This window comes from Pan troglodytes, chromosome 7 (assembly GCF_028858775.2).
Source record: "Pan troglodytes isolate AG18354 chromosome 7, NHGRI_mPanTro3-v2.0_pri, whole genome shotgun sequence".
In the NCBI taxonomy this organism is placed as follows: domain Eukaryota; kingdom Metazoa; phylum Chordata; class Mammalia; order Primates; family Hominidae; genus Pan; species Pan troglodytes.
In genome coordinates this window covers 130044238-130056380 of record NC_072405.2, presented here as the reverse complement: position 1 = coordinate 130056380, position 12143 = coordinate 130044238, and the positions used below count along the sequence as shown (strand labels likewise).

Sequence of the window (12143 nt, the reverse complement as noted above, 5' to 3'; positions counted from 1 at the left end):
AAAATTCTCTCTAAATTTCCGAGAGTCTAATCAATTACTGTTCCAAAAAGAGTCAGAATACATTTGGTTTTTCTTAGCTGTGTGGCACATTAACCTATGTAGAAGCAAATCTGAACACTTTTTTTTGTGCCCACCAGTGTGCCTTTTTATCATTGATCCTTATTGCTTTTAAAAATACATTTTCACTTTTTTTCAGGTCTTTCTTTATAGGCTTTTAGTTCTCATGGCATCATATGGGAAGACTGGGGAGAAAGAAACACAGCCCTAATGGTGGGGAATAGGAATGCATTAACATTTGAGTTTTGGCTGCTATTAGTGTCGGGTCCTTTCTTGGCATGAGGCAAAAATGTATACCAGTTAGATGGACTGATCTAGTAATCTTAACTTTGAATATATTCTTTAATGTGACTGTAATTTCCTTTAAATGTGTTTTTGCTGTTCAGTACTCTGAGGTCACTGAGCAAGTCTTAAAATTCAACAGTGATATTACAAGAATGTAGAAAACCTTCATTTTACAAATAATAGTGTTTTGAAGGTTTATTTATAAATATATTTATTTTGGAATTTTGAATGCAGTTTTTCTATAGGTAGTTTTTCCTTCTTCTTCTTCTTTTCTTTTCTTTTTTTTTTTTTTTTTTTTTTTTGAGACAGTCTCGCTCTGTCATCCAGGCTGGAGTGCAGTGATGCGATCTTGGCTCACTGCAACCTCCACCTCCTGGGTTCAAGTGATTCTCGTACCTCAGCTTCCTAAGTAGCTGGGATTACAGGCATGCATCACCACACCCGGCTAATTTTTTTTTTTTTTTTTTTAGTAGAGACAGGATTTCACCATATTGGCCAGGCTCATCTCAAACTCCTGGCCTCAAGTGATCACCAGCCTCAGCCTCCCAAAGTGCTAGGATCACAGGCGTGAGCCACCAGGCCTGGCGACATTGTTTTATTTGTTAAGTAACTTTTCCAAACTAGCCAACAAAAGCTTTACAACTCCTACCAAACATCAAGAATACAAATATCAAACCTAGCCCTTGTGTGTATCAACGTTTCTGTGAGAAGATTCACTCAGAGCTCCAACTTTTGGCATGTGGGAAGCATAACTTTAGCCTAACCCAAGTCAAGTCAAATTGGCAGTGAAAAAGGAATTTCTTGTCTTCCTGCCTCTCAGCAGAAGCTGAAGATCTCTTACCATGGCAGCCACCTTTCTTGGGGTTGAGAGTTGCGGGTTTAGGAGGGAGACAGCACTGGTGAGGGAAGCTGTGACCTCTCTTCAGTCTCTAGGGATTCTAGATTAGAGATCACAAATGAGGTTTTTTGGCCTATATCCAGTTCATCAAGCTGAGGCATCTTCTTATAAGTCTCACAAAAGTTTTTGAAGTAGATAACTAAAAATGAAGAGGTTACACATAAAAATATGGATTTCCTTTTACTCTGATAGAGACATTCAGGAAACAAAGAAAAAAAGCAATTCTGGATTTCTAGCTTTTCTTGAAAAAGTGTGAGAGGCTTTTTAGTAAGGCGTGTGATCTCTTATGCCGCACCCAGTAGTCTGTTTACTCATTTGTGCTGTTCCTCAGGACAAGGCTTTTGAGTTTCCAGCCTCTGCTTTTTATTTTATTTTATTCATGAGCTGAGATGAAGTCCTAGATGGCCCCCTTAGAGCCAAGGAGCCCGATGATAATTGAGAACTGGAATGTGTTACAGACCTTGTCTAGGAGGGATAGAAGAAGAATATGGGTTTAAAGAAGAGATGGAAACTGTTAAGTAGAGGACACATTATGGTTTACTTTTTAACCTTGCTTCCCCAGTTTTCCCTTTCCTTGCATTTGATAGTAGAATATTTTAGGGCAGGATCATATGTGGGTGTTAGATTAAGCCATTGGGATGAGAAGGGAGAAATGGCAAGAGTATTTTCCTTCATTACTTTATTATTTATTTTCCTTTTCCTGAGGTAAGGAAGGGGATATAAAGAAATGGCCTTTATGGTTCCCATGGTGATAGGGATGAACATACAATATTCTCTCCCTTCTCACCACAGCAGCTCCCTGTCTGTTACTGCAGAGCTTGAGGTGACTGGACTGTCTCCCAGGTTACTGTAGGGATTGCAGTGCTGGAGAAGAGAGGCCGGGCAAGGGGAACAAGGAGCAAGGGAATTCCCTAGTGGTTTTTGTGGGAAAGAAGCGGAGAGTTTCTGCAGCTGCCTAGCTAGGGCTGCAGTATTATGTAATGCCTTCTTGCATAAGTCAGAAAAACACAATTCTGGTAAATTTTTTAATTTAAAAAAAAAAAAAAAAACTTCTTTAAAGCTTGAGAGCTTGCCCTAGAGGTCTTTCTTTTGAAACCAGTACGAAAAACAGACTTTGATTTTTTTATCCTTAAATTATAATGATATAATTCTACTTTTTTTTACAGTGATCTAAACAATCTGAAGAACAGAACTTACACCTTTCCTAATAAAAACTGCAGGTTTTGTGTTAAATTTAAACATATACCTAAGGTGAATGAATTTACTAGAATTAGCAGGTTATTCACGGTTTCTTATCAGCACTTTCATCACATGGGCTGAAATCCTTCCACATTAGACTTACATTAAGTACCTCTTTCTATTTGTTTTACATTTGTTAACTCGACTGCCGCTAACCCTTATCCATGGTGCATTTTATTTGGTCTCCAGGAAAGATTTTACATTGAGTAGAACAATACAACTCTGAACATCTCTTTTGTTCTTTCCATATAACATGAAATAGGAAAATTTTTTTATTGTGAATTAAATGTATCTCCTTTCTCTGATATATTTGCTGTTTAGAAGAGTGACATGTATTTCAGGTTACTAGAAGGACTTTTATTAGCCTAAAGATGAGTAGTGCCTGTGAATGGACAATTTAGCAGACGTCTTGTAAATCCCTGAAAGGATATGTGAAATTATCTGTGTAAATGTTTGTATCAAGGGATGGTAATATATGTATTGTCTTGATAGAGTTCTATAGATGACCTCATTATGCTCCTATGAAAGTAAACTTGTGTGTCCCAAATCTGATTGTAAGGAAATTATGCTTTCTTACCACCTTAGATTAGAGCTGGTAAACATTATTTAGGAGAGATAGATAATAAGCAAAACATATATACGTACATATATAGAGAGAGAAAAAGAATATATAAACATATATTCTCTAGAGAGAATAAATAAAACATACTATATATATACAACTGTATATATATAGTATACTTATATTCAATTATAGTATATAGTATGCAATTATAGTTTATAGTATAAGTGAAAACTTAAGAGCTAAAGGTTGTTGGTGATGATAGGGTAGCATAGATCATTTGTTCTCCTGTTACTGCCAATGAACATATTTGTGTATGTGTCTTTTCACATATGCATGAGCATATTAATGGGATTAAATTCTTGGAAAACTTTCTAAAGGAATATAGGCATGTAACTCTTTCATGGTATTGCCAGATTGCTTTAATTTCTCCTTTAAAAAAAAGCTTTAGGCCAGGCACGGTGGCTCACGCCTGTAATCCTAGCACTTTGGGAGGCCAAGGTGGGGGATCATTTGAGGTCGGGAGTTCAAGACCAGCCTGGCCAACATGGTGAAATCCTGCTTCTACCAAAAATACAAAAATTAGCTGGGCATGGTGGTACGCACCTGTAATCCTAGCTACTCGGGAGGCTGAGGCAGGAGATTCGCTTGAACCTGGGAAGCAGAGGTTGTAGTAAGCCGAAATCATGCCACTGTATTCCAGCCTGGGCGACAGAGTGAGACTCTGTCTCAAAAAAAAAAAAAAGAAAAAGAAAAAGATAAAAGCTTTATTATAGAGAACTGTAAAGTAGTCAGACAAGTATAATGAGGCCCCTGTATCTGTTACTCAGCTTCAACAATAATTGGTTCATGGTCAGTCTTATTTAATCTTACCCATTTCTACCCTTCTGAATTATTTTGAAGTGAATCCCAAATATAATATAATTTTATTCATAAATTATTTAGTATATATCTGTAAAAGGTAGCACATTAAAAAGTCATAACCACAGTAATGTTATACCTAAACAACTTACTAATTCTTTTATGTCATTAAATATCCAGTCACTGTTTTAAGTTTCAGTTGACTCTAAATGCCGTTATTTATTTTTATTTTTAACAATTTATTTGTTTAAATCAGTGTCCACGTAGGGTCCACATTGCAGTTGGCTGATATAGCCTTTGTATCTTTTTGAATCTAACATTTCCAGTTCATACCTCTTTTCTTCTCCCTTACAATGTATTTGTTAAAGAAGCCAGGTTTTTGTTCTGTACTTTTTATTCTAGTGTTTCCAACTCATACCTCTTTTCTTTTCCTCTCTTACATTTGTTAAAGAAACTAGGTTTTGTTCTGTACTTTTCAAGTCTGTATTTTATTAATTTTATACCCATGATATAATTAACATGTTAAGTTCTCTAGTTTCTGTAAATTTGTAGTTGTATCTAGAATTCTAATTGGATTCAGGTTTACAGAGGGTGTGTGTTCTTTAGTCTGGAAGCATACAATGTCTGGTCGACTCTTTTTGAGGTTAACCACTATAGATGTTCAAACTAGATTCCTTAATTCATTAAGTTGCAAGATAGTGATATTTCAATTTATACTTTCATTTTTATTTGTAAGCTGGATTACTTCTATAAAGCTAAATTTCTCTTCATTTACTATTACCCAGTGGTATAAGTCTATAGGAAAACAAAGATAAATGCTTAATTTTTCTATGTATTTAATAATTTTCAAAGTAGTGAGTTGTTGACTAGCAATCTCCAATGGTGAGCAGTCATTTTCAGTCTATCACAATTATTGTCCTTATCAGTATTCAATTTGTTCCATCTTTGGACTGAGTTCATTTGACAAGATTTTAACTTCCTTGCAGTTAGACCCTGTGTTTCAAGCTCATCTTGTAAATATTCTGTCATAGACCTGGAATTAGCCATTTGTCCTAGGAGCCCTGGTTTCTAACTCCTTTGTCCTTGGTGCTAACTAATCCATTGTCTTCTTAGTAGACTTCATGTATCTCAAGAGAAATGCAAGATTTATTACCAATATTTCTTTAATGCAAAGTGTAAGGCCACTGTCTAGACAAAAAATTGGATTCACTTTTGAAGTGGTTGTAAGTATTCTTTTGAAAGATTACACCTGCAAATGCTCAGTTGCCCATTAGGCAGTTGCCTGTGCTGAGAAGTACAGGTTCCAACATAATGACTGGCTTTCTGCAATCCAAGTAGTTTGGTAGGTGTTTAGGATTAAAGAATAAAACTTCTTTCTTCTCTGAAATGCAGAAGAGAACCTCAAGCTCCCAAGAGTGCAGACAGCCAACAAGAAAGCTGCAAAGTCTGTTGATATAGAATGATTAAATAATGAGATGGAAGCTAAAGGAATTTGTTCATGAGACTTTAAAGCTTCTTATTACTTCTTATCACCCGCCTGTGTATTCTGTTAGGTATTGGCCTATTCCCATATTCATAGAATCAGGAACATATTCATGCAATTTATGTATTAAAATCTGAATTAAAATATGGTAGCATATATGGCTGAAACTAAATCAGATAATCTCAATATTTTTGTCCTTTTAAAGAATATCTGGGTACCAGTTATTACAGAAGATACAGTTCTTCAAACTTGCCTGTATATATAAATAATATGTTTAGCTTTTACTTGAGTATTAGTGTTGGCTTTATTACAAAGTTTATGAATATAAGAAATAGAATTTTGGGATACTAAAATGTGAATAATAAGTGAGCACAGAAACTTTGATTTGTTCACGTGTTCTAAAATATTGGAGCAGTGCCTGACAAAGAGGAAGTACAGGAGTCAAATACCACTTGAATGGATGAGCTATAATAGTTTTTGTGCATTATTCTTCTCTCCTCAAAATCAGTGACCTTCAAGTTATATTTAGTTGGACTAAGTTCACCTGACATTTAAAAAGAAACACAACTGTATAATTCTGTTATAGTCATTCATTCATTCATTTAGCAAGCTTTGTTAGAGGGGGCGGGGTAGGGGATGATAGATACTGTGCTATATGTTGGGACACAAAGATGAAAAAGACAAACTTCCTGTCCTCAAGAGGCTATCAGTTTAATGGAAGAGACTCAAAGACAAAAGAAATACAGCAGTCCATCTTGGTGTAGATGAACACTGTAGCATCGTGGTTAAGAGTAAGACTCTGGAGTCAGGCTCTTTAGATTTGTGCCTCAGACCTGCCACTACCACCTTGGGCAATTTACTTCAATCTCTCTTTGACTTAATTCCCTTATCTGTATTATGCTGTGGAAACATGAACGAACCAGTTTCTTTGGGAAATTTGAAGAAAACCGTCCAAAGAAACATTTGAATTAGGTTTTAAATTATTGAAGAAACTAAGATGTTCTTTGTTTCCTTATTTCTTCCTTTAGGTTGCAGCTTAACCATTACTTTCCTGGAGAACTTTGCCTCTCTAATCCCCCTCTTCCCCCAACTAATTTAAGTGCCCTGTTGTGCTCCTGTTTCACTTTATGTTTTGCCTTTTTATTACTCAGGTTCACTTACTCAATTTATTTCTTCTTTGCTAGTCTGTAAGCTCCTAGGAGGGATGAGGGCTGATATCTGTCTAGTTTATCAATATTTTCCCTAGTCCCACTATAGTTTCTGATGTTTATTAAATGAGTGTATCAGTTAGACAAGAAATAAGGAAAGAAGGACATCCCAAGCATAGGGAATAGCATTTAGAAATACACAGTGTTATGAAAGGTTTAGCCTAGAGTAGTATATAGAAAGGAAGAATGGAAGGCTGGAAAGGTAACTTCAGGACAGATTATGAACTGTCAATAAATAAAATTAGTACTGCAATGTAATTTTTAGAAAGCTTCTGTGGTGATGTCTGTTTTGGTGAAAACCATGATTTGGGGGCTGGTTTGGATCAAACTTAGTGCTGAGAAATTTACTTTTTTAAAAAAAGAAACTACATTGAAATCTATTTTAGTGAAAAGCCTTTTCTTTTTTTTTAGCTAGTTTGGATTAATATGTATAATATATTTTTTCAGAAATTCCTGCACTGAAGTCCAAGGAGTTTATCTTTTGTACTGTCAGTAGAACCAACCGGGTTTTTAAGCAGATAAAAAGCACCTTTGTTTAGGAAGACCATGATGCAGCAGGGTTTCCCAGCCTGGACACTGTTGACATTTTAGGCATAATTCGTTGTTGGGGGTATAGGGGTGTCTTGTGCATTTTAAGATGTTTGTCAGCATCTCTGGCCTCTACTCGTAGGATGTCAGTAACAAAATGTCTCTGAACATTGCCAAGTAACCCTTTGGGGGCAAAATCACCCCTGGTGTTCTGAGAACCACTGCTGTGAACTACATATACATTAGACACTTAATCCATAAGATACTTCAGGCAGAGAAACCTTAGTGACTAGGAGGAGACTAGTACCTAGTATCTATAATACTAGTACCCATAATCCAGATGAGGTGAGGTGGTCTGAATTAATACAGTTGCAGACAGGATTAGGATGGGGGGGCGGATTTAAGAGATATTTATGAGAATCAACAATATTTGGTAACCACGTAGCTCTGGAAGGGAGGGAATCTGAAATGAATCTTAGGCTTAAGTTGGCTGCATGTAAAGCAATACCATTAACCTATAAATATAGAGAGAGATTTGTTTCTCAGAGTATGGCCCAAGGATTATAGGCCTGTGGGTCTGGAGGAAAAAGCAAATCTGTACACTAGAGTTGGAGAACTACTGTTATAGATTCCTAGACGGATAGAATGTTAAAACTGTAGAGAACCTTTGAGGACATTTGATCTAGATTTTTAGATGATGAACTAGACCCAGAGAGATGAAGTATAGCTAAAGGCTAACAGGACAACCTAGTCTAGAGTATGGGCCTTCTAATTCTGTTTCTTTCTTTGTACTGACACTACTCTCATCTGTGTAGAGAGACAGATGTTCCCTTTATAGACTCCCCACCTTTTCTGGGTTTCTTAAGCTGTGCATTCTGAATCTTCTTAGAGTTCATTTGTCTATCTCTAGAAATTGTCTTAAGGAGCTATACAAATATTTGATTTTCACTGAGATACCATTATCAGTAGCTAGAATAGCATGTTTATGGGTATATCAGTTGTTCTCCAGATGGCACAAAGAAAATAGAGTCATCCTTTGGTATATGCAGGGGGGATTAGTTCCAAGATCCCTCCCTGGTATACGAAAATCCATGCATACTCAAGTCCTGCAGGCAGCCCATATGAAAAACCAGCTCTTCTATCTATATGCAGGTTTTGCATCCTTCAAATCTGTATTTTCAATCTGTGTTTGGTTAAAAAAAAAAGTTCACATATAAATGGGCTCACGCAGTTCAAACCCATGTTGTTCAAGGGTCAACTGTACTGTCATCTTCCCCTCCCCCATACCTTAGAGCAATTGAGTGAGTTATGTAATTGAGTGAGTTATGTTTTCATTGACCAATGTTGGTCGTTTTTTGTTTGTTTGTTTATTAAGATGGAGTCTCACTCTATTACCCAGGCTGGAGTGCAGTGGCACGATCTCAGCTCACTGCAACCTCGGCCTCCCAGGTTCAAGTGATTCTCCTACCTCAGCCTCCCGAGTACCTGGGATTACAGGCACCCGCCACCATGCCCGGCTAATTTTTGTATTTTTGGTAAAGATGGAGTTTGACCACGTTGGCCAGGCTGGTTTCGAACTCCTGACCTCAAGTGATCTACCCGCCTTGGCCTCCCAAAGTGCTGGGATTACAGGAGTGAGCCACCGCGCCTGGACCCAGTGTGGGTCTTAACCTATAACATCATGTGTAATATTGTTTTTTCATAATACTTAGAAAATATTAATTTTTAAAAGATGATTTGGTAACACACTGGTATATGGCCAAATTTGTATAGACTATAAGGAACTATATATTCAACTTCCTGGCCACAATGCTGAAAAACTCTGTGTGTAACTAATTACATGTCTTATTTAGATACTTCTCCCATTCCTGATAGAAGTGATAAAAACTTAGGAATCCCTCTTTACATACTATCATCAGCTTCCTCTTTCTTTAGTCTGGCTTTCCTTATCATCAGCAGGAATTCATTTGGGTATTTTTAATCTTGAAGGTAAAGAACAAGCACCTTTGGAGATGAGTATGCATCCAGCGGCAAGCGCTCCACTCTCAGTCTTTACTAAGGAATCTACAGCCTCCAAACACAGTGACCACCATCACCACCATCACCATGAGCACAAGAAAAAGAAGAAGAAGCATAAACATAAGCATAAACACAAGCATAAGCATGACAGTAAAGAAAAGGACAAGGAGCCTTTCACTTTCTCCAGCCCTGCCAGTGGCAGGTCTATTCGTTCTCCTTCCCTTTCAGACTGAGAAGGGGACAAAGAGACCTTTCCTTTCATGTCCAGAAGAATGTATGTAACTAAAGCTTTGTCCTCTGTGAAGAATTATAAAAGGGAGGGGGGAAAGGATTCGCCTCTCCTACAGAAATTCTGAATTCATTTAAGTTCTAAGCATTTGATTTACATTATTTATACAGTTGGGATCTAATTAGGAAAATGTGTTTTGTAGTTCTGGATAAACTATTTCATCCGCTGTTTCCTCCCCAAAACACACACACAGAGCAAACTCCCTTTCATAAAAGCCCTCATATCCACTGGCAGTCCCCGTTCGCATCATGGTCTCCATGTGTACCACCAAAGTCAATTATGTTTGAAAGCCTTTGGTGGATGTTATGGGGCAAAGTTATGATTTACACAGAAGCAACTGCCAAATCTGTGGTGCAACCACTATCTCCAGTGAAATATTGTATAACACCATTTGGAACTACTGAAAAGACAGTGGCTTTTCTACAGTACTCTTCCTTATTGCACCATTTTTGTATTAACGTAGAAACTAAGCATCAGAATTTATGAACAAAGAATATGTTATTTTTCCTTTTGCTCTAAAATACTGAGATTTGGGGAAGCAATTCTTTTTTAAAAAAATTTTGAATAACTATCTTTTGATAACACATTCGGCGGTTACGATGTTGGAATTTAGCAGAACTATCAAATCCAAAATTATTTTCAAATCAAGATGTTTAAATTATAAGTTTTTTTGTTTTGTTTTCCAGTAAGTATAAATGAAAATATTCATATGTAAAATATGTTTTGCTTAATGTGGACAATTTACACACCCAACACATGCTGTTTCAAAAATTATTTCTATATGACACAAAGTATGATACCTTTAAAAAGGTGAGCTTATATATTGTTTATTAACCTGGAAATAGACAATTTGGCTCTCATACCATAAGCATTTAAAAACATATGAAATATTTTGATTTCTTTATATGGTGGTGTGTTTTTATTTCTGAATTTTCCATGTGCTTTAATATTTGTTTAAGAATATTTTTTATATCTGTTCAATTTTTATCATTCCCCTTATCATTAGAAAGTTTGACAAAAATACTTGAATCTTGGACCTCTAAATATACTTTTAGTTGTGTTTAACTTGTTTAATAAATAACTTTTTAAGTTGATCATTCTGTCTTTGTAGCTTTTTATATTTTGTGTTACCTTCTTGTGTGTGTATATATAATAAACCTGTCCACATAGTTTGCAGAGAGCTTTGTGAATAAGTGGGATTTTTAGCTGGCCTCACTAGGAGGAATGATTTCAGTAGGCTGAGATGGGGTAAAGTTCTCTCAGCAGAAGAAACAGTATCTTCAAAGGTGTGTAGGAAAGCAAGGGTGTGTTCAGGAATTAGAAGGCTGTGCAGTTGGCCTGGAGTATAAGTGCAAAGGGAATATGATCAGATGTTGAAGGGCCTAAATGACAGTTATTTAAAGTTTCAATTAATTGAATGTTGTCCAACTGAAATTATTTTTGGAAAATAGGATATTTTAGAGTATATAGTGATACCATATATAGAATTCCCAACTTTGAAAATTCTAAGCACACATTTCAAAATAATTACTTGTGTTATAGGAAGACATTGATAAATAATAGCTAGCTGTTATAATTCAGGCACCTCTTGTATGCTAGACATTGTACCAGGAACCTTATGTATATTATTTCTTTATCAGATGTTTATATTAGATGTTTCTTCCAGGGAACTTCTTTTTATGGTGAACTCTTGATTATTTATGCTTTGGGTTGGGAGCAGACAATGCAAAAGGTATTTTATTCACATTTTTGAAATAGATAATTAAACACAATGCAGTTTCAGTCTAAGTCTCCCAGTCTCCTTTCCCAGAGGCAGTAATTTTTGACAGTATTATATATATCTTTCCAGCACACTAGTCTATATATATATTTCCATGTATTTTTACAGTATGTACAGATTTTTTAAAACAAGCAGTAGCATATAATACAGACTTGCAGAATTTTTTTTTTTTAATTATGCTTTATCTTTTATGGCTTTTGCATATTATGTCATAGTTACAAAGATCTTCCTCATTCTACAATTATATAATAATTCTTTCACTTTTTTGGAATGTTCTTAAAATTTTATGTTTCAGGTTTACGTTCTTCATCCAACTTGAATCCATCTGCAGTTTATTTTAACAAAAAAATAGGGGTTCAACTTTTTTTTTCCTTCTATTTAATTTTTTTTTTTTTTTTTTTTTTTTTTTTTTTTGGTAGAGACAGGGTCTCACCGTGTTGCCCAGGCTGGTCTTGAACTTCTGGCCACAGGCCGTCCTCCCACCTCAGCCTCCCAAAGCATTGGGATTACAGGCATGAACCACCACACCCAGCCTTGTCTCAACATATTTTTTAAGTTCCCTTTTAATTTCTTCATTGACTCATTGGTAGTTCATGCGTTCAAGAGCATGTTGTTTAATTCCCATATACTTATGAATTTTCTGAAGTTCTCGTTTTGACTTCTAGTTTCATAATTGTGGTCAGAAAAATATGATTTCAAGTAGAATTTTCAGAATTTTGAAATGAACTGAAATTTAATTGAATTGACAGAAATCAAGAAGATTTCAGTCTTCTTAAATTTGCTGAAGCTTGTTTTGTGCCCTAACATGTTAGATTCTGGAGAATGGTTCATATGTGCTCCAGAAGAATGTATACTCTGTTGCTGTTGGATTGAATGTTTTGTATATGTCTGTTAGGTACATTTGGTCTAAAGTGTTAAAGTTCAGTGTTTCCTT

The 12143-nt window shown here is 35.9% G+C and overlaps 1 protein-coding gene across 7 annotated transcripts in view; it reads left to right on the top strand.

The window, feature by feature from the left end:
* Window positions 1-10523, top strand: part of TAF2 (TATA-box binding protein associated factor 2) — a 101641-nt gene extending 91118 nt beyond the window's left edge. For all 7 annotated transcript variants that reach the window (XM_063817365.1, XM_063817363.1, XM_063817364.1 and 4 more), the window contains one exon: window positions 9111-10523. In XM_063817365.1, coding sequence (XP_063673435.1) covers window positions 9111-9373 — 263 coding nt within the window. In that variant the 3' untranslated portion in view covers window positions 9374-10523. The remainder of the gene's footprint in view (window positions 1-9110) is intronic.
* The last annotated feature ends 1620 nt before the right edge of the window (window positions 10524-12143 follow it).